The sequence below is a fragment of the Trachurus japonicus genome, chromosome 8 (genome assembly GCF_045865225.1).
Source record: "Trachurus japonicus isolate A0001 chromosome 8, Traja_1.0".
In the NCBI taxonomy this organism is placed as follows: domain Eukaryota; kingdom Metazoa; phylum Chordata; class Actinopteri; order Carangiformes; family Carangidae; genus Trachurus; species Trachurus japonicus.
In genome coordinates this window covers 33208270-33236253 of record NC_140914.1, presented here as the reverse complement: position 1 = coordinate 33236253, position 27984 = coordinate 33208270, and the positions used below count along the sequence as shown (strand labels likewise).

Here is a 27984-nt window from a genome sequence, read left to right as displayed (position 1 = left end):
AAAAAACTAAAACAAAATGTATTTCTTCAACAAAAGGTACGTTTGCAAAATTAAAATAAGATTTTACATTGCACACACTTGTTGCTACATACAGCACAGTGAATAACTGTGTCTTCTTGCAGATGGCAATTAGAAAAATATTCTTATAAAAGAATAAACCCTGACAAGTGTTGAAATAATGAATAGATAAAAATGATCTGGGAAATACACTGTTTCACTGCAAAATGACAGTGTTGACATGAAGCACCTCTTCACATTCAGCAGAGGGAGACATAACTACTCTCTCAGGTTGAAATGGATGAGGCTGCTTTTAATGTAGTTTTTTTCTGGACTGATGCTGAATGTGCTCTGTCATTACATTGTGAATGTTTGGTATTAGTCATGTGATGCACATGAAACACAATGACCAGCAGCTAAAATAATGCAGCTGTGTAATCACTAGAATTCCCTTTTTCACTGGTCTCTTCTCTGACAGACAGCTGATCCCATATGGTGGTACTGATACACAGCAGAGTGAATCTGCATCAGGAAAGAGGTCGTGGGAGTATGTTCAAATTAAAAATTGACAACTCGTGATGGTGGGATGACCTCCTCCCATTTGCCTTTCAAACACAAGAGGTTTGACACAAAACACAGCACATGGCAACAAACAAGATGAACGACTTCAGCATTGCAGTAACTCTGCCACAGAGGAGGATCGTAAGAGGTTCAGTTTCAAAAAGCAGAATAGATAAAACTGTTCAGGCATTTTGATGTAAAAACAAATTATGCTGACTGCTAACATATGTATCAAAAGAATGTGCTGGTGATGATTCAAACATATTACACCAGTATATCAAACACCAACATTCCTCCTGTAATAACAAAAATCCAACATGGCTACACCACTGTGAAAAACAAAAATAGTCATTTAAATAAAAGTAAGAATAATCCTTTGATCTGATTACCTGCTCTTGACTTTCATGTTGTTTGCCAAATGTTAAGTTTGAGATTAGTTTAGTTTATCACTGCTTATGACATGATACAGTCTTTGTGCATACTGCTCTATGAGGTCTGTGCATAATGGTGGTCTTGGGTTCTTTGCAATATTGGGAACATGTGTGCTGTGTAAGAGCACACCACAGAAAGTGATAAAGATTCTCGTGGCCTTTAAAAACTGGATGGGTAGAGATGTCAAACCAGTCTGACCTTTTCATTGCTAAAAACAGCTCCACACTAATGTGCAGGTGAGATTAGGAACTTGTCCAAAAGTGAGGTAAACTAACATTACATCTTTGGGATATGCAGTGTCCGAGGCTGCAGGACAAGTCCAGACCAAGTGATGCCTTTGTCTGGAGGGCAGCTAAGCATTAGGGGGGAAAAAGTCAACTGAGTTTACCCATGAGGAATTAATAGCATGTCAGTGACAGGTAAGATAAAGATTTGAGAGGGATGTTTCTCTGGCCACAAACAGACTCTGGTTGCCTACAGCAAGAGAATCGAATAAATAATAACATAATGTAAAATGTCAAGATCAAAACACAGAGAGATGAGGGAACCCACTGTGAACAGCAGCTTCACCGCTACTGAAATGTCACGTACAGAAACACTTCAAGTCCTGAAGCCAGGAAAAGCTATTCAATAAGCACTCAACATTAAAAATGAATGAGGCTCACTGAGAAAAATCAACCAAATCCCTACAAGTGCTTCAATGGTTCACATGGAGTGTTATGGTAGGGCGCTAATGCTGTTATTGTTGCTATATGAAACCAGAGGTTTCAGATGACAAGAAGATTAAGGAAGCCATTTTAAATAAACCTTAAGGGGAACTGAACCAGTTGGACAGAGTTTACTGATCATGAAGCTATGTCCTATTTCATTTCATTTATTTGGGTATGCAGGGGCTTTGAAACATTTGAGAAGATAACCCTGAAGATGTCTCCAGGTTCATCTCTTGAAGGTAAGGAACTATGGCTGTGGTCTAAAAGTCTTTTTTTATGGAGGTTCTTAAGGAAACACTGGAACACCCTTTATTAAGGGAAATTGGGAATTGTGGGGTGCCATAAATATGAGTTTAAAAACCCACAACACTTAAAACCCCACACACCAACCAGTAGAGTGGTTAACAGTCTGTGGCCTCTTTTAAGAGTTCATTTTGAATCATTAGTAATTTACCTCAAAACTTTAATAGTAGTTTTCTACGTCTTCCTTATAAAAAACACCCAAACCTACCATGTAAAAATTCTGAATATAACTTCTTGTAATCTCTACTCACTTTAAAAAAAAATGTTTCGGCCATTTGTTTAGTGTTTTGGAGTGTTTATCGTCCATGTGTTGTATATCAAGTAAAAAAGTCAGATTCTCTTCCCACCAAATTCTATGTCAAGTTAAAGTGTTGGGAGAAAAGTCTGAAGGAAATTGGCATTTCTAAGTTAGAGGAAGGTGCGAGTGAGATGCATTATAGGAAATGTAGGATTGCCTGTTTTGGGGATCTGATCTAGATCACTCCTCAAATCTGTCTCAAGTAAGTACCACCACATAAACAAGTCAAATAGTGATGCCTGGAGTTCTTCTTTCAGACAAACAACAGATACAATGACATACTGTGAATGAAATCAAGGCTCAGGTTTATAACAATGTAATATGATAATCACAATCAAAATATTAGAACAGTGTAAAATAGGTATACAGAGGGGGAAGTCGGACTGACTCAGCCTTTTACAATCAATCAAAAGAAACTAATTTATTGCATACACAATGTCTGAAATGTACTTTTAGAGTCGTTCATCCTGGGCCGGTGAACTAAGAAACTTTTGCCTTTTAAAATAAACGAGTCTGCATTGTTTCACACAGTCACCCTCACCTTCTTCAGTGCTATTTCACGTATAAAATCTAAGATCTGCTCGCTGACTCAAACCCCGGGTCAGATTTCTAAGTCATCATGTAGTGCAACAGAACGCAATAAAATTAACAATGTTATTCACTTACAAAGTTACCAGCCGACATGTTGGGTGAACTTTTCTACATTTGTCTTCCAAAGACAGATCTGACCAACGTTTGGCACTTGCAAGCTGCTAATTATGCATGTATACAGTAGGATATATGTGCACACACAGACATACACACCTGTGCGCTCAGGCAACACAAGGTGCATGACCACTGTGTTTGGGAACATTGCTTCCCTTTCTTCTTATTTCTTCTAGCCGCTACCATAGAAGTCTAATCGGGGTCATATCCTTAAAATCTGGACCAAAAGAAAAAAAAAAAAGACATTGTTGAACATTAGCAACAATTTTACAGCCAAGGAGCAGAGAGACAGACAGGGCTGTAGCCAGTTACTACTTAAAACCTCTAAAATAAGGAGTCGATAACCCCACACTTACTCCTGTGTGAATTATACATGGAGAACATTTTGACACAATGCAGAGAGGCCATTCAGCTCACAATCCTGATTCTGCTTTTATGTAAAACTTTCAAACACTACTGCATAATTGATTTGCAGTATGTACTGACTGAATATTACACTGCAGCATGTTTGTGCACTGAGTACAGTTTCCAGTTCAAATTGTTGAAGAATTTGCAAAAGGAAATTCCAATTGTCACCAAATATCCTGTGTTTACATTGCGTCTCAACGTTCCCTGTGTATAATTCGCTTTATTCTACCCTACTTTCCTATTAACAGCTCCATTCACAGTCCAATTCAGCTCAGTGTCTATTTTACAAACTGGAAATGACTCTGGAGTCAGTCTATGGTCATAAAGGAAAATGGATGGGTTATCTTCCAACTAGGCCTACTGACAGCATAGAATAGACATACATAGAGAGAAATTTATATATTAGCTTAGTATATATAATATACAAACAGCATACATAGTCTCTGTGACAGCAGTGAACAGGATGAAGAGAGACGGAAAGATAAACAGGGTTTCAACCTTTAGTCTCTGTAGGGTCCCAAATGAGAGAGAGAGTGTGTGTTTGTGTGTTTGTGTGTTTGTGTGTTTGTGTGTGGTTTATACCCCTTTCACAACAAAACAATGACCGTGTGCCTGGTGCTCCACTCTGCTCCGCTGTCTGGGTTGAAAGCGGGTCTGCCACTGCTCAGCTGTGGTGTGACTGGCCAAACACAGGTCACTATAGAAACCGCAGGATAGAGCACTATATGTGGGAAAGTGTAGCAACTGAACCTCAAGAAAAAATCCTGTGGTTTTACCAAAATCACGCCGTTTATCAGTGTAAACACAACATTGCACTTCTAATGATGCTGCGATGCAATAACCCTGTTTTAGAGGTGGGTACAGAACTACAGCTGCAAACCCGGATCTTGTGTGAACAGTGCCAAACGTGTACTGAGTATGGAGGAATATTCTGGTTTGTGAGAGTCAAACACAGGTTGAACCTGAGTCCTGTGTAATACACAGGGTGTGGAAAGCTTTTTGTGATCGAGAATGTGAGCGTGTGTGTTCGTGTACACAGGGGAAGACCGATGAGAGATGGAACACGTGTGCTCCTGAAAGAGAGACGGACAAGAGAGAAAGAGATCAAATCAGAAACCCCTTTCATCAACCAAGATAGAAAAAACAAAAATCTTCACACATCTATTTCTTAGGCAGGTGCGTCGGAGGGTGACAATTAAGTCCAAATTAGAAAAAGAAGAGTTCCCGCACACATGGCCAACTTGCAGAATTTATTGTATTGCAACGTTTCGGTGCTAGACCTTTTTCAAGCAAGTGTTTGCGCCAACACAGGAAGCCATCTTAAATAGGAGTGGCTGTCTGACACAAACCAATCACTTGTGAGGAATTCAAATATTAAATATCAACATACAAACAATAGAAACAGCATCAATATACAAAAAGTCTACCTGCATGCATGATTTGTTCAGACTGTTCCAGATTTCTATTGTATCCTTGCATACTTTTTATTGCAAGTCCCTCTGTCTTCTATTATTCTATTGTATCTGTCGTATTTATTGTTTCTGACTGTGATTATTACCTTCCATTAGAACCTAATGTATCCAGTCACGGCAGCTTAGTATTTATTGTATATATTCATTGCTCTTTACCTTTGTATATTGATGCTGTTTCTATTGTTTGTATGTTGATATTTAATTTTGAATTCCTCACACCCAGACATGTGGGAAAGTGATTGGTTTGTGTCACACAGCCACTCCTATTTAAGATGGCTTCCTGTGTTGGCGCAAACATTTGCTTGAAAAAGGTCCAGCACCGAAACGTTGCAATACAATAAATTCTGCAAGTTGGCCATGTGTGCGGGAACTCTTCTTTTTCTAATCAACCAAGATAGAAAAAACAAAGTTACAGCCGCTGTCACCACAACTGCCACCCACCATGATGTGTCACATTGTTCTGCTGTACTGTATGCCGGTCTTGGAGGCGATGTTGGACCAGGGCAGCAGGGAGCGCAGCAGGGACTGGGCCTGCCGGTACAACCTCTGAGGGATGGAGCAGGGGCTCAGGCTGGCCAGGGTGGAACCAATGTGCTGGATATAGTCAGTGGGACAAAATGTTAAGGAAAACATTCATATATGGTTCATTTAGCCGACACGTCACCTCCTCTATTCGAGACATCACAGATTCTACAAGTCAACAGAGTGAAAAAGAAATGTGAAAAACATTCGCACAACCCCACTTTTGTGTAAAACAGTAAACTTCTGAGAAAAACACACCCAGAGTTTTAAAAGATCACCTGACGACTATTAACAAAAAAACAGGACCCAGCAGCACTTCCACCTTTTTTTGTATTTAAAGGGATAGTTCAACATTTGGCAAATTGGCCCATTGCCATAATCCCTTTAGTCATAGCAGTAGGTTCGTTACCTTTATTTGTCGGTGCAAGCGGTTTTTAGAACGGCGGAGCAGAGCTGTGAGCTGCTCAGAGCTACGCTACGGAGGCTAATGGGATTTCTTGGTTTCCCTCATCAAACTCATCAAATACACAATCCAACAACTCCAAAACGCTATGGTGGACAAGTTGTGACCTGCACATTCACCACGCTATGAGATAATAACGGAACGTTACCAGACAGAGTTGTTTTAGAGGGAAATGCAGAGACTGCTTGCTGAAAAACTGCCCCCGACGGGAACGCGCATCAGCGGTTTTGCATGAATTTACCTCTAAAACAATTCTGTCTGGTTACTTTCTGTTATTATCTCATAGCGTGGTGAATGTGCAGGTCACAACTTGTCCACCAGAGCGTTTTGGAGTTGTTGGATTGTGTATTTGATGAGTTTGATGAGGGAAACCAAGAAATCCCATGAGCCTCCGTAGTGCAGCTCTGAGCAGCTCACGGCTCTGCTCCGCCGTTCTAAAAATAGCTTGCACCGACAATTAAAGGTAATGAACCTACTGCTATGACTATAGGGATTATGGCAATGGGCCAATTTACCAAAATGTTGAACTATATACCTTTAAGAATTAACACAAACAGGTCCGGGTGCACGGCAAAAAGCGTAACACAAAAAGTAATAGAAACTGGCTCTCACGTATAAAAAAGTATACTAAATTTATAGGGCAAACACTGAGGACAGCTGAGAGCCGAAAACACATCCTATTCCATCCTTTGCCCAATAAATCTGGCATAATTTTTCATACATGAGCGTCGGTTTCTATTATTTTTTGAAACTGTCCCACAAACAACAGTGACTTCTTTCCTCTCTTCCGTAAAAGGATATAATATTGTCCAAGGTGGATGACCTCCATTGATGTAGAGCACGTATGTGAACCCATCTTTGAGGACTCCTCGTATGGAGTAGTAGTAGGGCAGGTAGTGGTGCTGCCTGAAGTCCCTGTTCTCATAAAAGTGGATGGCAGTGTTGTTGGTGGTGAGGACATGAAGGTAGATGGCCTTACAGTGGTCCTGGGCTGTGGTTGAGATGTGCTCCTTCAAACTGTCCAGCAGTAGGGAGCCTGTATGGTTGTAAAGGGGAGAGAGAGTTGCATCAGTGGGCACTACGGCCTGCTGGGTCATGGGTGAAATGTTTCCTCATGTCATTGCATCAGTGCAGTGAAAAGGGTGAAAAATGAGGGAGAGAACAAACAGTATGCACACAAAGAAAGAAGGGGGCGAGTACTCGAAGCAGCTGCAGTTGAAAGTGTGTAGAAGGTTACGGAGATGAGGCATGCAGCACCTTTATGTTATTAATTATTCATGCCAGACCGGCAGAGGGGGAAACCTTCAGACAGCTTACCGTCTCCTATTCTGACATGACAATGTGTCTGCAGTCTCAACAATTCTGTGTTAACATTAATGCATCCACACATTAAAACACAAGACGTTTTCATACAAGTACCATGATAATATTTTACTAATGAAATCACAACTTAAAGTGATAGTTCAACATTTTCCCATTATCATGGGATTTCTTGGTTTCCCTCGTCAAACTCATCAAATACACAATCCAACAACTCCACAACGCTCTGGTGGACAAGTTGTGACCTGCACATTCACCACACTATGAGATAATAACAGAACGTTACCAGACAGAGTTGTTTTAGAGGGAAATACAGAGACTGCTTGATGAAAAACAGCGGTTTTGCATGAATTCACCTAGAAAACAACTCTGTCTGGTAACGTTCTGTTATTATCTCATAGCGTGGTGAATGTGCAGGTCACAACTTGTCCACCAGAGCGTTGTGGAGTTGTTGGATTGTGTATTTGATGAGTTTGACGAGGGACACCAAGAAATCCCATTAGCCTCCGTAGCTCTGCTCCACTGTTCTAAAAACAGCTTGCACCGATAATTAAAGGTAACAAACCTACTACTATGACTATAGGGATTATGGCAATGGGCCAATTTGCCAAAATGTTGAACTATCCCTTTAAATCATCTTAAACCAACACTAAGTAACTTTTCAACCTTCATATAATATTTTCAGAACTTTTGTGATGGTACATCGACTTACGACTTACTCTGTCATGGCTTGAGGGGGTCTGTATCGCCTTCACAACAGCTTCCAGGTGGATGGTAGGAACCCCAAACTACAAATGTGCTGACTGCTTTATGGCAGAAGTCACTTCCCCCTTTCCCCACTCGTTAAAAAGACGGAAGTCGCCACGAACACCGATGTGGGATTACCGCTATCACGGCAGAAGCAGCAAGAAAACCAAAGAAATTGAAAGTTTTGTGTGAGGAGACTAAAAAACGAAAGAGGGATAGTAACGGGCAAATTCCACTGGATGCGGAATGGCTGTAGCTCCACTTCAGCGCGGTGGCGGAGCCACAGCCGTTTCTACTCTTGTCAATGTGTAGCTTCACTCGGCTCCAGCACCTGGCAGCCCCACGCAGAGTAGGGGTGGGAGAAAAAATCGATTCACATAAATATCGCAATATCTTTTTTGACGATTTTTAAATCAATTTTTTTTTCAAAAATCGATTTTTCTTTTTCAAAAAATTTTTTGGGGGAATTTTTTATTTATTTATTATTTTGAATTTTTTAAAATATTGTGCAATGTGCATTTGTTAGCCTTTTTTACATACAGAGAGTACAGGTTTTGAAAAGGGTTTAAGCTCACTTTATAATGGAGAATGTTAAAGTGAAATTCCGGCGTAAGTGTAAACCATGGTCAAACACACCGTAACACCGAGTTAGACCCCCCCTCGAGAGATCAATTTGCCCGACCGCTACATTCACGAGATCCACCAACTTCAGCAAATACCGCAATATCGCCACACACGGCGCTCTCCGGATCCACTGTCTGACCGCAACCAAAACGCCACCATTTGCCCAAAATAATGCTCAGAACTGCACCAAATGTCATCAATAGTACACACAGGGTCCCAGCACGTAGTACGAGTTGTCAAACATCTGCTAGCTTTGCCTGTTTTCTTTAGCAAGGAGATGCAACTCAACTCACCTACTTCTCCTCCGGGAGCCGCTCGTTGGTGAGGAAGCCCTGACGAGTCGATCACCGAGTGCACCGGAGTTCCGCAGCTCTTAAAAATGCTCATTTGCGCCTATATCGTGGCCAGCACTCGATAATAATAGTTAAAAAAGTGATATGCAAGATAAAAAAAAAAAAAACTCTGATTGTATTTCCATGAGGTAATTGTTGATTGAGCTGCGGAACTCCGGTGCACTCGGTGATCGACTCGTCAGGGCTTCCTCACCAACGAGCGGCTCCCGGAGGAGAAGTAGGTGAGTTGAGTTGCATCTCCTTGCTAAAGAAAACAGGCAAAGCTAGCAGATGTTTGACAACTCGTACTACGTGCTGGGACCCTGTGTGTACTATTGATGACATTTGGTGCAGTTCTGAGCATTATTTTGGGCAAATGGTGGCGTTTTGGTTGCGGTCAGACAGTGGATCCGGAGAGCGCCGTGTGTGGCGATATTGCGGTATTTGCTGAAGTTGGTGGATCTCGTGAATGTAGCGGTCGGGCAAATTGATCTCTCGAGGGGGGGTCTAACTCGGTGTTACGGTGTGTTTGACCATGGTTTACACTTACGCCGGAATTTCACTTTAATTTATAGGCTACTACAGTATTTGTGTGCAGATAAATGTCTGCATTTTTGCAGACTAAAAATCAAGAGAATCTGCAATATCGTAGAATCGCAATTTAAATCGAATCACCATCCAAAAAAATCGTAGAAGAATCGAATCGGGAGAAAAGCATATCATCCCAGCCCTAACGCAGAGCTTCTGTTTTTGCCGGACGTTGGAGCACCGTGCATAAAGTCAGCACAGAGCAGCTCGTGCGGGACAGGAAATCATATACAAAATACAAACCAAAACACCCGATTAATTTTCAAAATAAAATACACAATGTTTACGGCGGATCATATTTCCCGCACTACACCGTGAAAACATTGTAATGGGCTGAGGCCTGAAGTCAACAGGTCAGGGGTTTTCAGACACCGTTTCACCCCGTTGACACCATGAACGAGGAGATACTGGTTGTAAAATCACAAAATAGGCAGATCAATCGGTCAACACCAAATTGTTACAGCAACCGGGAGATGAGGGTGTTTACGACGCTCCGCGCCGGTGCTCATGGGAAATGGGGTCTTCCTTCAGGCAAAACACTACCGCTTTGGTCCACTGGCACCGCCAAACTCAACCAAAACTGAAAGTTCTTAAGTACTGCTTTAACGTTGTAGGTGATCACAATAATTTAACTGACTGTGATGTTTTCCATTTAATGTTTGATTCGTGTTCACACGGCTGAATGTTGAATCGTGAATGTGTTTCGACTGTGTTATAACACAAAAAACAAGAATGATGATTTTTGCCAATCAGGCACTGGGGGTTAAAAATTCCTTGAGTCCCTCCGTGACGTGTGCTGAAGTGCCAATTGACCTATGGCTAAGCCATGCCCCCAAACGCGATGAGCCAATCACAGTGCGCATAGCCTGCCCATACACTCGGACATTCTCTGCTTCCACGTCCACTGAAATGCATTGCAGTTTTCATCCGTTTTTTAATGTTTTTTCTTGACATTTTAAGTTTAAAATGGTCAAACAGTGTGCATGGGGTACATGCAACTCCGACACTAGGTATCCCGAGAGGCTGGGCAACGGGGTGTATTTTATTTTTACCTTTTCCCAAGCCACATCTCAACCGAGAGAAGTGTCTGCTCTGGATAAAGTTATGCAGTAGACCACAACAGCAACTAAACGTGGATAAACTTAACAAGGATGTCTACATCTGTTCTAAGTTAAGTCAACAACGTATTTGAGGCAAGATATTGTCAGAGATGTTTAGATGTTAGCCAGTATCACAACTAAGCATAAAGTCCGCTAGCTTAATGCTACCGTATAATGTAAAACTCCATAGACAGGCTAACAGAAATTAGCCTGTCGCTATCGGCGTTTCGCGGCAACCGACAGCCATAGCAGTAAAGATAAGTTAAGTTTTGGTGACTAGATGATATTTAATCTTTCTGTCTCCAAAAATCATCAATTGCCTCCTGTGAAATGTCTCCTAATGTGACAGCTGCCATAGCAACTGTCACCGAATGTTGACTGTTTGTCCGAGTGAATGGAGGGGGCGGGGCTTAGCCATAGGTCAATTGTTGAATGTACTGGTGAAAATACTGTATCAGCAGGTCAAAGGACAATAACAAGAATTCACCATGTCCCTGTCACTCAAACCTCACACAGACTTTGTGCGTAATGTCCTCATATTTCTGTTTGAAAACCTCTGGGTTGGAGTGCAGGTTGGGGTTTAGTATGTTGTGGGTACACTTGAGTCGGAGAAGTGAATGTAAGTCAGTGTGAAGTCCTGCAGTGACTAGGTCAGGTCCAGTGTGTGTGAGAGCTGTACCTATGCCATGTTTCCTGAACTCTTTGACCACTCCCAGGCTCAGGATGTAGGCTACCTGTGTGTCCACAGGGAAACTGGAGGCCAGGATGTCTCCATCCTAACACAAACACACACACAGAAATTTAAAAAAAAAATTAGAAATCACCATGAACTGAATTCTCTGTGAACATAAAATACATTATCACACTATTCACAAAAAATAAAAGCTACTGTCAGCATTGAAAAAAAATTGTTACTTGAAATTATCTTTCGGCTCGTTACTTTGGTGTCCATGACCACTTTGTATTCTCCCTCTGGCGCTGAGCCATTAGACTGTCTTCATCTTTGCCTTGACAAATTATTCACAAGGGGAGGTGGGTTTTAAAATGCAAATACTGATCCGAAGGGAAATTACGCTTTGACACCGGGTGCTCCATCACCGGAGTCCCCAGCTTATGCAAATTCCAGCCTGCGGCGAGGAGCAGACTTCTGATACCAGACCGGTGCAATGAATCCACTTCCACTGTTTCATAACCACACTCTCAAGGGCAGCAAGGGCATCAGGTTTTCCAATTAGCAGACGACTAAAAACAGACTGGGCGGTGTTGGGATCCCACTTATCACATTTCCACATGGCAGCTGAATGAGAGTGGATAGACTGCACTAACAGCGTATTCAGAGAAGACAACTTCAAAGACCACAGGTCATGACATCCATGTGTTTTGTGCCAGTGCCTGTAACATTAAGCAAACATCACATACACACCTCTTTGTGTACTTTGGTCCGGCCTTTGATCTCAGCCACAATCATTCCCACGATGCCTCCTCTGAAGGTGGCAGCGAGGGAGAAGAACTTCTTGTTGGAGGTGATGTCCTGATACCATGAGTCTGGGTACCTGGAGTCAAAGGTCAGACAGATTGACATTCAGGCGTGGGCATGTACAGGAATCTTACAAACTTAAAAGATAGTTCACCCAAAATTCAAATTTCACTCATTATCTACTCACCCTCATGTCGAATAGGGGCTGTGAGAATTTTCAGAGTCCTCCGTGCCTTCTCTGAGTTACAGGGGGGTCCGCGCAGCAGTATTTGTCCATATAACGGTTGTCAATGGATACCAACTTTCTTCGTCCAAAAAGACACACCAAAAAATATCCAAATACCTCCATACTGCTCGTCTGTAATGTCCCTCTTGTATTGAAGCCCCGACATGAGAAATTGTTCCGAAAGAAATTAAACAAGTCTATATTTTAAGCTTGTTTGTAGTGGAAGCTCCCAGTGTCTCAGTTCCCTGCTCTTCCAGTGTCAGTGCAAATCACCGGCGGAACAATTTCTCATGTTGGGGCTTCAATACAAGAGGGACATTACAGACGAGCAGTATGGAGGTATTTGGATGTTTTTTGGTGTGTCTTTTTGGACGAAGAAAGTTGGTATCCATTCACAACCATTATATGGACAAATACTGCTGCGCGGACCCCCCCGTAACTCAGAGAAGGCACGGAGGACTCTGAAAATTCTCACAGCTCTTAGTCGACATGAGGGTGAGTAGATAATGAGTGAATTTGAATTTTGGGTGAACTATCCCTTTAAGTAAAAATAACTCAAATCCAAATAACAAAAAAAAAGTATTTTGTAAGTAATTTCATAAGAACGGTGTGGTAAAAAAGGATTCAAGTTATTAGTTCTGGTTTAGTCTCTCAAAGATGTTAGTGAATCCAAGTTGAGTAGTATCAATAGACATGTATTGATGACAAAAATGTGTTGTTCAAAGTTACTTTACCTGTTTCTCCCTACAAATAAAAAGGTACAAATTTAATTCACAAACTCAATAATGGACTCAGATGTTCTCCCTAACTAGTCTAGTACGAAGAGGGGGGTATCATGCACCCCCCGGAAATATACTTCTAACCAGTGTTTCTAGATTGGAAAAAATGTGTAGAAAATGATGAGCTATGTTAAAAAGTTGTCAGAATGTCCCATGTATCATTTTCATGCAAATTAGTGCCGCCATTATCGAAAAAACCTAATTTCACTATATCTCAGCCAATACTGCAGATATCTGTACAAATAAGGTGTCTAGACCCATGTTTTGGGGGTCAGAGATCACAATAAAACTATTCATAAAGTGATCACATGTTGGTGGCATGCTAGTAAGCAAACCTAACCCTTTTACCAATTACAAGACGCCAATATTGGAGATACCAAATAAGGTGTCTAGACAGAGGTTGTTGTGTGTTTAACCAAGGTTTATTTGGATCAAACATCATAATAGAACTCTTCTTGATGTGACCACTCTTCTCTTTCACATGCCAGATAAACAGTCAAGTAAATGGTTCTCCACTATGCATCACTCATCATCGTTTTCACTGAAATCTTCAAAGTTAAACTAATCCTCTCCTTCCTGTTCATGCTCCCGAGTGTCACGGGGATCAACCAGTGAAGTTGGTAGGATAGGACCACAGGACCACACCGGTTTCAACACTCCTTCATCAGTCTTCATCCATCCCTGCCCCTCATCATAGGGTTTTGGGTTTTTCCAGAATAGGTAGAATCAGCTCGCTTGTATAAGGCGACATGGTAGTTCACACGTCAGGCATGTGGCTTCAGAGGAAGGCGAACCAGGTCAACCTTAGACTTGCAAGTGAGTTTCTTGTCCTCCCCCACCATGTTACGTAGCAACTTGGCACGGACAACATCCACTGAAGACTCACAACTCTGTCCAGACATCAGACTGGTGAATTGCTCCAACTGCCTCAGCATCTCAGGCTTGACACTCTAGCAGTCACTGAGTTGACTGAATACGTGAAATCGGGGATTCTTCTTCAAGGGCCCCACCTTCCTTCTCCCTTTGATGGCACTGGTACAGTCTTCTCCACTGAACACATAGAACCCAAGAAGAGTGGCGCGGTGGTCTTCTCCCAGGGATTCTGCAATACTACTACTGCCTGGCTTCCGGTGCATCTGTCCCCATTGATGTTGAGATGGACGTGTTACAGTACGAGCAGAAGCTGTGGGCAAGGCTGCTAAAGCTGACTTCATCAGACCCCTACAGTGTGAAGATCCAGGAAGCTTCTCAACATCTCTGAGCTTGCAGAATCCCTGGGAGAAGACCACCGCACCACTCTTCTTGGGTTCTATGTGTTCAGTGGAGAAGACTGTACCAGTGCCAAGTATATATTTTTGGCTTTTTCATGCCTTTATTTGACAGTACAGTTGAGAGAGACAGGAAATAGGGAGGCAGAGAGGGGGGGAATGACACGCAGGAAAGGGCCGTCCGATGCGGGATTCAAACCAGGGCCGCCTGCACGAGGACTATAGCCTCAATATATGGGGCGCCTGCTTAACCCACTGCGCCACTCGACGCCCCGGAAGGTGGGGCCCTTGAAGAAGAATCCCTAATTTCACGTATTCAGTCAACTCAGTGACTGCTAGAGTGTCAAGCCTGAGATGCTGAGGCAGTTGGAGCAATTCACCAGTCTGATGTCTGGACAGAGTTGTGAGTCTTCAGTGGATGTTGTCCGTGCCAAGTTGCTACGCAACATGGTGGGGGAGGACAAGAAACTCACTTGCAAGTCTAAGGTTGACCTGGTTCGCCTTCCTCTGAAGCCACATGCCTGACGTGTGAACTACTATGTCGCCTTGTACTAGCGAGCTGATGAACCTATTCTGGAAAAACCAAAACCCTATGATGAGGGGCAGGGATGGATGAAGACTGATGAAGGAGTGTTGAAACCGGTGTGGTCGTGTGGTCCTATCCTATAACTTCACTGGTTGATCCCCATGACACTGGAGAGCATGAACAGGAAGAGGAGGAGAAAGAGGAAGGAGATGATGAGTTTAACTTTGAAGATTTCAGTGAAAACGATGATGAGTGATGCATAGTGGAGAACCATTTACTTGACTGTTTATCTGGCATGGGAAAGAGAAGAGTGGTCACATCAAGAAGAGTTCTATTTTGATGTTTGATCCAAATAAACCTTGGTTAAACACACAACAACCTCTGTCTAGACACCTTATTTGGTATCTCCAATATTGGCGTCTTGTAATTGGTAAAAGGGTTAGGTTTGCTTACAAGCATGCCACCAACATGTGATCACTTTATGAATTGTTTTATTATGATCTCTGACCCCCAAAACATGGGTCTAGACACCTTATTTGTTCAGATATCTGCAGTATTGGCTGAGATATAGTGAAATTAGGTTTTTTCGATAATGGCGGCACTAATTTGCATAAAAATGATACATGGGACATTCTGACAACTTTTTAACATAGCTCATCATTTTCTACACATTTTTTCCAATCTAGAAACACTGGTTAGAAGTATATTTCCGGGGGGTGCATGATACCCCCCTCTTCCTACTAGACTAAACAGGTGTTGTCACTAACACACTGAATATGATCCTTACTCGATCGGGAACCAGTCACCACAGAGCAGCTTGACATTCTCTATGTCATCGTGGCAGAGGAAGCGGAGCTGGACTTCACTGAGAGCTGTGGGAGGCACCACGTCACTCATTCACACCTGCACACGTCCACAGAGAGCAGAGTCAGTAACAAACTCCAACAAACAATTACAAGACTCTCAACCTTCTACAAATGCATTTTAATTGGATTAAAACATTTACGAGCTTTGTATTATAACACAATACTCAATTTAAACTATATTATAAACCTATTTTGTAGAAAATTGAAACCAATACAATGTAACAGTTATGTATATAACATATGTAACAAAAGTTCTGAATCATTAAAAAATAAAATACAAACCAAGACATCAATAACAAAACAACAAGTGGATGAATCAAATTGTCAATCAGTGGTAAAACTAAATACCAATGTTAACAAGAAATTAATTATTTATAGAGAAGCATTGAGTTACTCTGATTTATTGGTTATTATAATAATTGGTTCATTAATATATCTTGACGATGAATGAATCATCAAAACCATTAGGAGCTTGAGGCAAGATCAAGGAATAAAACTCATTAGCGATACAACGGCCGTAGCGGCCGTCAGGGTTACTGCAGCCATCAGCCAAGCTGGTGCGGGAGCGCGCATCAACTCTCCACAGAAGTGCAGCTGATGCTGTGACAGTGACACTGTGGCTGAATTGGAAACGGCATAACGTTACTATACCAGTGTTTTCCATTAATCAGCCGCCACAGTTTCGTTTGGGTCCGCCGCAGCAGTCTCTCACAGAAAAAAAGAACAGCTTTCACTATCTCTCATCTCTGCCAGTCAGCCCCTCTACCTGCTGTCTCTCTCACGACACGCACACACACACACACACACACTATGAGGTGAAATCAAAGTCAAAACAACCGGAAAGACGCGCAGCGACGTGTGTGTGCACGCATGGTTACTTTGTTACGCGTGCGTGCGTGCGTTGTTACGCGCAGGTTGTATTTCACGCGTGACAAAAGCTGCGTACGTATGAAGCAGCGTGTGCACGTCTGTCAGTCACTGTTTGACAAATTATGTTACGCGTTCACACACACGTGCGGTCGCAGATTTTGTTGCTGCGCAGCAGGAGGTTGATCTGCACCGTGCGCACCACTCCGCGTAACATGAACGTGTAGTGTAGTTGGCCTTTTCATTTTAGTCAACCAGGGGAGGCAGCAGTGAGCCAGACTTTGCCTGCCGGACGAAAAGAAGAAGAAGAAGAAGAAGAAGAAGCAGCAGCAGCAGAAGGAGGAGAAAAAGGAGAAGGAAAAGGAGAAAGGAAAAGACCCATGAGATAATTATATTATAGACAGGAGGAGGCTCAGTGACGCGGGTGTGACACGTCCAGTTGATAGGTGCGCACGTAATATGACACGATTGTACCGGCATACACACACACACACACACACGCGCGCACACTAGGCTTGGGCGGTATTACGGTAATACCGTAAACTGCAGGTGTTTAAAAATAGCAACGGTATCAGTTTCAATACCGTCGTGAAAAAATGCAATGCACTTATATAGGAGATAAGGATTAAATATTAAATAAAAGTAATTTAATGTCTAAAATTGATTATATGTCCAGTAGCACTTATGTGTGGTTGAATTTTCAGTTAGTTTAATATGTTTTAGCCTACTTTTACACCAGCAGTGAAAACAGCAGTGACACGTCTGGAACAACATCGGAAAAAGTCGCTCTTTACAAGAAAAAAAAAAATAGGAACTGGACCTGCCGTGTCTTGTTAAAAAAAAAAAAAAACGGACAGCGAGTGCGTGTCATGACTTCCTGTATCTGGCCCTTCAAAATAAAAGCCCTATAGCCTTTCATATACAGTTCGGTCATATAGATTTTGACTTAATTTTGACAAGACAGGGCTCCAAATGTTTTTTGTTTTTTTCCTGCGACCAATCGACCAATGAGATTTTGGTCTGCTAATGTTTAGCCCTAGTATCATAGACTGTAAAAAGAATGGACGTAGCGTCCGTGACGTCACCCATTGGTTTGGGGGAGTCTGTTTTGTGCCGCTACTACGGGGGTTTGAACCGCGCCATGTTGGATTCTACTTGCCATATTTGGAGCGGTGTGGCCGTTGGCCGGCCGAGAGCCCGCCCACTGGCCTCGTAGCAGCGGTCGCCGGACCTGTCACTCAACGTTTCTGCGCCCTAATTGGCCAGAACTTTAAACCTAATAACAGTAAAACGGTAGAGTTTTAAAAAAATTCACCCCCCTCAGAGTGTGTGCGGGGGTAGAAACTATCGGTTGAGACCAAAAAAATAAAATGTACCAGGCTGTAATGTTTTTTTTAAGCTGTAAAATCGGCTATTTTAACATGGGGCTCAATTGGAGTTGCTCCCTTCTGGAGCCAGCCCCCAGCGACAGCCCAGGGGATTGCAGCTTCTTGAATGCGGAAGTGAGCTTCACTTCTCAGACCGACAACTGCCCCCTTGCCTAGTATTCAGCCCTAGTATTCAGTATTCAGTATTCAGTATTCATGGTGAAGACACAAGCCAATGTTTGGTAATGACACTTACGTCATCATTTTTAATTAGTCACGGTAATACCGTATACCGTGGTAAAATGTGGAGGAAGTTTGACGGTATCAAAATTTGGATACCGCCCAAGCCTAGCGCACGCACACACACACACACACACACCGCGCCTGCTGTTAATAAACAGTAAATGCGCCATGCCGCGCTCATTGTACAGTGCTCAATTTACTGCGACACCCGGAGGTTGACTGCCCAGGCATCAGGTCAGCACCGGCCGCCGCTGCTGAGCCGCTGGTGCCGCTCGGCTGCTCTAATGGCTCTGCACTCCTCCGAACACGTCGGAAAATTTCCTTACAGACGTTGTTTGGATAAACTGACCACAGATGAATCAATCGGCTCATTGTAAAACTATTTATTTATTTATTGAAGTAGCCTAAATATGGTGATTTTTGTACATACAGAGCCCCAAGGCTGCGCTGCACACACACCTGAAGCTTCACTTTTCATTCAAATGAACTAATCCGACTGCCACAGTGCCACTGTTAGATATCATCAATCATGAGACCAGCATTTATCTCCTAAAAACAATTCAACCAGCCGGCAGAAAACCTCTAAAAACCTGTGGGGAAGTTACTTGGCTCGTTTTCTTCCCTGGGAGGAGGACACTCAGGACAGAGGTTGCCCGGCCGATGAGCCCAGCTCCCCGGCTGCAGCCTCTGTGACGAGCCGCTGCTGCGTGTGGCTCTTCACTCCTCCGAAAAATGTCGGAGCAAATCTACTTACAGATGTTATTTGGATAAACTGACAACAGATTGGGAATCTAAACTGTCACTTTCATGAAAAAATATTAAAATTTAAGAAAGTGACGTTATTTCTCTACTCCCTGTTCACGTAACTGTGCGTTCACACCAAAAGCTTCCAAAGCGTCAAAAACGCCAGAATAATCCAATATTTGCCGTTTTGGGAGCTGTCTTGTCTGACGCCCAGCCTCGAGCGTTTTTGACGCTTTGAGCTTTTGGTGTGAACGCACAGTTATGCAGCACACAGCCTGTTCAAGGCAACGGAGAGATACGCGAGTGGGCTCATTCTTTTTGGTTTTGAACGCTTCATCGCCCATTAGCAGTAAAAAACTTAAAACGCATGTGCATTTCTTGCCTCATGAACCTTTAATAACTTTTTGTATATTGACAAATTCATTTAGCTGTAACTACTTGTGTCATTCCTTAAAAATCAATTGGACATAATCTTAGATAATAATACAGTTTTGTGTGTGTTCTTTGAAACCAAGTAGATTACAATAGGTTAGATGATTCCACGTTGGGTTTATGGAAACTTAGTCTGCATGGATAACTCTAATTTCAAATAGCAGTGTTGAAATCCAGGATTATTATTATTATGAACAGTCCTTTACTAGTCTTTTTAGTTGTTACAGCATAAAACAACAGTAAACCTAACTAAACTAAACAAAACAATCACTATACTGTAAGATAGTGTAAAAGCAGTGACAACTTGGAACCATAAACAGAAAAACGACTCAAATATCAAACTTACTGTTAGCTTCAACCATTACAGCTCTATTAGGCTAACCCTCTATTGCATGAAATATTACTAAGGCATGGTAAAAAATGTTTTGCATGTTTTTATTACTTAAAATTGTCTAAATAACAGAAACATTTTGTAAAAAAAAAATTTTTTTTTTTAAAGGGGGGGGTCGTTGGTAAATTGTTGCCATATGGCAACAATATGCAATCGTGGAAAGTCCCATAAAAATCAACATTTTTGACCAAAAACTAAATTTATTTAAAGAAAAACTCAACAAATCCATCTCATACTCAACCAAAATTAACAAACAAACATTTATACAATAAAAACATTGTATAATTTCGACAGTTATCTAAAATGTCTGAGAACCTGGAACCTGGAACCCGTCTCAATGAAGTACATTGAATCACTCATTTTATTTAATTTCATTCAGTTATCTAGAAGATATAAGTGCAAGTCCATTTAGATAATATGTTACAAAATACTTTAATCACAAAATATAAAAAAATATAATGTTTTTACCTTTAAAATATAAGAAAAGGTTGTAAACATAGTCTCAGGGTAGGTTCATGCTATGTAAGTCAATTGGACTCCATTGCATTGAATGCACCAGGAATTTTCCATATTTGCATACTGTTGCCATATGGCAACAAATTTATTTTAGCATATTACAAAAATACTATTACATCAAAACTGAATTAAATGTTAAAAAAATAAAGTTTACTTTCCCCAGATAGTGATTTCAATTTTTTATTTGATGAAAACTTTCCAAAATTCTGAATAAAAGACAGTCTTTGGGAGCCCCACACAATGATGTTTACATGGCAAATGTCCATGAGCAAAAGGGACTGGCAAACAGGATATCTTGGTCATTTGACCTCATAAATTGTATGTCTTCAAAGTAAAAGCCCCCTTTTCACACCTAACTGTAAAAACAAATAAACATATCATAGCTTTTTAGAAAAATGAAGATAAAGTAATTGTTGCCATATGGCAACACTATGCAATGGGTCACATGCTAACAAGCACACAACTCAAAATACCCGAGCTCTAGTTCATTACTTCTGCTCACTTCATGGCATAATAATACAAAAACAAAACAACGTATTCGTTCCTGCATCTCACGTTAGACTGTGACAGACACGTCTTCTGTTACAGTAGTTGATGTTGTTCAACCCTGCTAAGTTACCACTTTCATCTCTGTTCTTTCAGCGGGTTCAGCCACATTTTTAGCCAGCTATCTAAATTACATCACGGTGTCAACTAACACAGTCATGAGACAGCAGACGAACACACACCGAGCCGATATAGCAGCCCTTTAAAGTATTACAGTTATTATAACAGTTAGCTGCTGTTTAGCTGTGAGCTAACATTCTGTAACGCTAGCCAACGGCAGGTTGCTAAGCTAACGTACCTTGTTTCGACACTCGGGCCGGAGGAAAGTCGAGGAGAATGATATTCTCTTGGTATCAGTGGACACAGTCACTACTCCGGATACAGCATGATAAAACACCAGTCTATTTCCGACTCTCAAGGCTGTTTCATTACTGTGCCAGGGCAACACAGACCGCTAAGCTAAGCTAGCCGCAGCTCCCTCTGCTTCCAGAACAGCTGGATGTTTTCTTCCTGTTTGTGGCCGTTACGCAGAATGACGTCACTCCGGAGCGTTTTCTTCTACTGGTCAGTGGGTTGGTATCAAACACACTAATGATTTACCGCCACCTACCGGACACAAGTCTGAACTACATACTGCAGAAACAATCCAAAGTAAAAGATGCAGACATAAAGGTGATTTTTATTAGGGTCCGGCAGCACAGCTGCCAGGACATTGTATTCCTAGGAATTAGGGCCACGGGCAATCACCGGGCACTGGTCCCAACAGCTATGAAATAGCTGCAGGGACCAGCATTTGTTCGGCCATTTTCTTTATACTTTTGACACTTAACTAGTCCTTCATACTTTGTGCTATTTCAACAATTCTCACATCAAAATGTTCAGCCTTTTCGGGACAGGTGTGCTATGTCTTTTCTCTTTTCAACTATTCATACTTTTTGCAATATTCAACTATTTCTGATTTTTTTTTTCCCCATAGAGAATGCATTGGAACGGTCTTGAAACTCTTCAAATCTTCTTACTTCTTTCAGCCTTTAAAGCGTCCACATACTTTCAGCTAGAGACTTCATTCAAATTCTGAGCTGTAGACAAACTTCTAATGTATTCATCCTGTATGTACAACTTTTTCATAGCTTGTACCGTTTTTGAGATAAATCCTTTAAAAGCACATGAGGATTTCTGACAAATTTCACACTTTTCAATGAGTGTGTATGGGGTTGGGTCAGAGTGAGTGACATCATTGTTAGAGTGAGAGGGATCGAAAAAACATTCAGGATTTTTTCTGGATAAATTGCCAGCACGGCCACAAATTAAACTCTAGACACATGATTTCCTCACCGGTTTGTAGCCACACTTGTCGTGTCTCATTTGATGTGCTCAAAACAGCAGACAGACTTACAGAATTGTCTCAGTGAGCCTAATTGTGCAGCTAGACCCGCTCCAGTGGCTCATCCACTTCAATATAAAAGTAGGAGCTGATTTTTTTTAGAAAAGCAGAAATGCCCCCCTTTTCTACCTTGCGACCCTGAGAAAAGTTTTTGCCCTACAAACATTTAATGCACATCAATGTGCTCAGGAAGGTCTCCTTGCCCCAGTAGTCATGGCCACATTCTGATAAGAGGTACGGTTCTCTTTTTATGGGCTGTTTTCGGAAGCTGCACAGAGCTCAAATCTCTCTGCTCTGCTCTGCTCTGTGTGCAGTTGGTCCAGCTGTAGCGGCCAGCTCGTTATCAAAGTCTATAAATAGAACAGTGCAGGTGCAGCCTGGCCGCTCGTTAAAGACCCACTCCCGTGAAAATCGTGTTTTTTGAGCTTTTCACATGTTCCTGTGGCATTTTTCTTGTGTTAGAGCACTTATCAGCAGAGAAGGAAGTGCAAAATTGCATTTCAGAGTTTTTCTGCCTTCAAACTGCTGTGAACCAATGGCAGACTCAAACTGGCAGTTTCAGGAAGACTGGAGTTGAGGGTGTCACAGCTCCAGGGGAGGGCACTAGTGCTACAAGCTCCCGCCCCGCTCTGCATCTGGCTCAGAGGTGAAAGCCTTCACAGCTTGGTGTAGCTGTCAAGGTATAATAGGTATAGCTCACCTGGTAGAGCAGCTTGCACTGTGAGCAAGGACTATGCACCAGTCTGGGATCGAATCCCAGTGTGGAGTTTTACGTTAAACGCGCTGAATCTGTAATTGTACAATGTCCAGCTGTCAGCAAGCGGGGGGGTGGGGTGCGAGGAGGTGGCTGGGCGGGTGCAGAGCAGCGCAGTCTCCGCCCACCCCCCAGAGGTGCATTGCTAATGTGCATGGCTAATGAGCTGGTTTTAAAATGGCCGAAAAGGGTCGCGGGAGTGGGACTTTAAGATGTTTTTAAACACAGCCCCACACACACACGATAAACCAGACTGACAGAGGATGTCCACGCACACAGGCATCACACTCACACAGACAGACACACAGAGACACTCACACACAGTCACACATGCACACATACACAAACAGATAAACACACAAACACAACACTGTTCCACACAGTAAAATGTAAGCAGTTAGTTGAGTCGCCATGGTAACTTCTGAGGGCAGGCTGCCACGCAGGTCTAATCAATCAGATCATTAGGGAGAGAGGAGTTCTGTGGCGCTTAACAGTTTTACTTTCTGCACATGTACACGCAGACAGAGAGACCGTCAGACTCACACACCCAGACACACACACAGGTTTTCAGCTCACATTCATCAGCCTCTCAATGATTTTATACTTTTGATGTAAACATCTGTTTATTTGTTAGCCATTGAAATTTGTCTTGTTGTAATTTGTTATAGGGGTGGAACCTATGTACAAGCCAACCGGCTTCGTTCCCTCCTTGCACCATTGAAATTTGTGTGCTAAATGAATAAACTCTCTAAACTCTAAACTCTCCAACAATTTATATTTTTCTCATGAATTTAAGTTCAGACGTTTAGTCTTTCCAACTCTATTAATAGTAGTACAATTACAGGTGGAGCCAGGACATAGGATCCAGCTTTTAACATGTGTCCTATCTATCTATCTGATAGAAAAGATGGCGGATGGCGTGGATCGCGGGTCAGCAGCTCCTGGTTTGAGTCAGCGGCCACGATTAAAACCGACAATCTACAAGACTGATGATCAAGTTATTGTAGAGGAGTTTCTCAACTTCCTTGTGGTCAAAATTAAAACGATGACCCAGGATGAAATAGTCCTTCTAGCCTCGAATGCCTTCGACTCTGAGTGGATCGAGTCCTCAAAGAAGGTGTTGTTTGAACTCTGTCCTGACACTAAGCAATGGTGCGTGACCCACAAAGGCAACCAAAAAGATGCCAATAATATCAAATGGTGCCTAAAAGTATTGAATGAATATGGAGATAATATTCCCCGCTTCGTCTCCCACTACCTCGATGAGTTGCCGCCTGTGTCTTTTAACAATCTGGATGTGTCCAACCTGCTGAGCAAAATGGAGCGACTACACAGTGAAGTTCGCGCGCTAAGGCACGCAGTGAAACTTCAGGCAGATGTCGGCGAGGATCTACGCATGGTGGTTGCGACCATGGACAGCAAAGTTGCCACCGTAGAGCGTAGACTGGAGCTGAGTCACGATGGAGGGCTGGTGGCGCCGAGCAACACTGAACCAGCCTGCACCAGCGCTGTGCGTAATGGCCCAGCTGGAGAGGATGGCACGGCCTCGGCGGAGGACGCGCGCGTCACTGGCCTTGCTGCAGCCGGTGACTCCACCTGTGCAGGCCTGTCTGCTGATTCAGGAACCGTGAATGGCGGCGCGAGCCCAGGAGGATCTGTAGTCAACACGCCGCAATGGAGCCGGGTTGTAAAACAGAAGCGACCTCAGAGAAAGATCAGCGAGGATCCATGAAACAGCATGTTGGAAAAACTGATCGGAGGGCGTCTAAACCTATCATTGGCACCGCTGCACAAGGGAATATAAAGGTGGTCCGTACGAAGTTGGTGAGTGTTTTCGCTACCAGATTCACACCAGATCTCGATGCAGATACTCTGTCCAACTACTTGACTAAACAACTTGGCCATGATGTTAAATGTGAGCGTACTGACACCGTGAGCAGCCGATACAGCTCGTTTAAAGTCTGTGCTGAGTGTAATGATGTTATGGAGATGTATAACCCAGAGCTCTGGCCTGAAGGTTGCGTTGTGAGACGCTACTATGAGCCACGCAAAGCAGGGCAAATGGGTGCTGGCAGAGCTAGGCTTACTGCTGGTCCAAATGCGCCAAATGGGGCTACGGCGGTGCTGCCGAACTAATATTATTTATGCGGGTTGGATCATATAAGTGTCGCGGGCTGCGCCTGGGCAACAACGCAGGAGATAAGTGCCGGCGCTCAGTAGTGGACAACTTGCTGAAAAAGTGTGACATTCTATGTCTCCAAGAAACTCTGTTACCAAAGCAAGACGTGGGGAAACTGAACTCTTTTAATGACAATTTTCACGGGGCTGGTGAATCCACAACGGATCTTTCCCTGGGAATAGTGAGAGGAAGAAGGCTTGAAGCTGACTGGTGTATTGCTGTCCTCATAAAAGTTAATAACAAGGAATTTAGCATCCTCAATGTATATACACCATATGAAGCATTGGCAAATGAGGATGAATATCTAAATCGACTTGCTTTTATAAATTCTTTTATCTCTGAGAACCAAGCCACAAGTGTATTTGTAGTGGGTGATATGAATGCTGATATATCAGATAAAAGCTCTTTGTTTGCAAACCATATGTTACAGTTCTGTGATGAACATAATCTAACCGTATCCACTCAAATGTTTTTGCCTGCAGACAGTTTCTCTTACATAAGTGAGGCCTGGCATACTACATCATGGCTTGACCATTGCATTAGCACTGCCGATGCACATGATATTATAAGAACTATAGAGATTGTGGGCAGCCTGGACAACTACCGACCAATTGCTTTAGCCAGTGTGCTGTCCAAAGTCTTGGAGAGCATATTATTAAATAGAGTGTCTGTTGTACACACCTCTGATAACCAGTTTGGATTTAAGGCTAAACATGGAACTGATTTATGTTTTATGCTTTAAAGGAAATTGCTGATAGATATAAAAGACAGAATTCTTCAGTTTTAATTGGTTTTATAGATGCATCTAAGGCATTTGATCGTATAAACCATCATAAATTGTTTTTAAAATTGAGTCAGAGGGGCGTGCCTGACAGTGTCCTAAGGATTTTGGTTTATTGGTATGCCAATCAGTACATGCAAATAAAATGGGGGAATGTAGTCTCTGCTCCATTTGGGGTGAGTAATGGAGTCCGTCAGGGTGGGCTACTGTCACCTTGCCTGTTTAATGTTTATATGGATGATCTATCAGACCAGTTCAGAAGATGTAAAACAGGATGCGTGATAGGAAATACCATTGTTAATCATCTTATGTATGCGGATGATCTGGCAATCATTTCTCCCTCTAGTGCTGGGTTTCAGGAGCTGCTCAACATATGTTCAGAATATCGGGTAGAATTTAATGTTAGTTATAATGCCAAAAAGAGCTCTGTTATGATCTGTCGAACTAAAGGTGATAAGGAACTGGTGTTCCCATTATTTCATTTGTCAGGGAATGTGTTACCTTTTTGTCATACTGCTAAGTATTTGGGACACATCATCACTGATGATTTGTGTGATGATGAGGATATGTACAGGCAACGGCGTATTTTATATACACAAGCCAATGTGCTGAAACGTAAATTTTTCTGGTGTTCTAATGATGTTAAAGCAGAAGTAAGTGATATATTTGTGTTAATATAAGTCTTAAATAGTTATATCTTCCAACAGCAATCACTTACATAGAGTGTTTGGACCGAAACACGGGTCTCTCAGTCACTCTGCTCTGCTCTGAGCCGAGGAGAAAACATTTATCGTATCCTACAGTTTTTATCCAATGAGGAGAGAGAACGGCATGCAGGGCTGTGTGTGCAGCCAAGGGACGCCGTGAATGTGGCGACGTAGGGACGAGGACTGTTATGGTGCGTTCAAGGAAACTCGTATTTTTCCGACCGTGAAGTCGTACCAGTTCGATCTGGTACGAGTTCACCGGTCGGAAGTTACGAGTGGCCGTTATAGTGACTTTCACCGGTAAAACAGGTCGGAAAAACACGGGTGGGTTGCCTGGAACGCTACAAAGTTGTAAGTTGTGACTTGAAGCTGTAATTTACGATTTCAAAAGCCTGCCTGGAACGCAGCATTAGCGAAAACAACCGGACCACTTACTTCTGCTTTAAAATTAGTCTCTTCAGAGCATACTGTACCCCCCTTTACACTGCCCCCTTGTGGGTTAAGTTCAAAAAGGCAAGCATTCGCAAACTTCAGGTTGCCTATAACGATTGCCTACGAATTTTGATGGGAAAACCCAGGTGGTGCAGTGCAAGTGAGTTATTCTGTCAAGTGCGTGTAAATACTTTTCATGCTCTGTTGCGGAAATTGATGTATAAATTCATCTCTCGACTGAATGACACACAAAATATTGTATTAATGCTGTTGATCAATCCTGGACTCAGTGCTGTGAGATACCAGTCAGCCATGTGGAAACACTGGTATGACTGTCTCTTTTAAATTTGTATGTGTGTTTGTTTTTTTAATGGACCTTGAGTCTAATAATAAAGTCTATCTATCTATCTATCTATCTATCTATCTATCTATCTATCTATCTATCTATCTATCTATCTATCTATCTATCTATCTATCTATCTATCTATCTATCTATCTATCTATCTATCTATCTATCTATCTATTTTCAAACCCTTTGTCTCTTTTTTCTCTCTTTTTCTTTCTTTCTTTTACTCCTTCATTTGTATTTTACATAACTTCTTTCTGTCTTTCCCTCTCTATCCATCCATCCATCTACCTCTTTCTATCTATCATCCCCCTCTCTCTTTTTCTTCTTTCTTTCTTTCTTTCTGTCTTTCTTTTACCCCATTTCTTTTTACTTCTTTGTTTCTTTCTTTTGTTCTGTCTTTCTTTCTACTCCTTTTCTCTTTCTTTGTTTCTACCCCCTTTCTTTCTTTCTTTCTTTCTTTCTTTCTTTCTTTCTTTCTTTCTTTCTTTCTTTCTTTCTTTCTTTCTTTCTTTCTTTCTTTCTACCGCTCTCTGTATATCTCTCTCTTTCATTTATCCACCCCAATTTC

General features: G+C 42.2%; 1 protein-coding gene across 1 annotated transcript; it reads right to left on the bottom strand.

The window, feature by feature from the left end:
- Nucleotides 1-2580: 2580 nt before the first annotated feature.
- naa60 (N-alpha-acetyltransferase 60, NatF catalytic subunit) lies at nt 2581-21327 on the bottom strand. The gene is made up of 7 exons (XM_085785239.1): nt 21129-21327; nt 15646-15761; nt 12006-12135; nt 11262-11358; nt 6673-6907; nt 5328-5493; nt 2581-4487 (listed from the first exon to the last, which is right to left on the bottom strand). The coding sequence occupies exons 2-6, from the start codon at nt 15753-15755 to the stop codon at nt 5337-5339; spliced, it is 729 nt and encodes a 242-aa protein (XP_085641365.1). The 5' UTR covers nt 15756-15761; nt 21129-21327; the 3' UTR covers nt 2581-4487; nt 5328-5336.
- Nucleotides 21328-27984: the final 6657 nt, after the last annotated feature.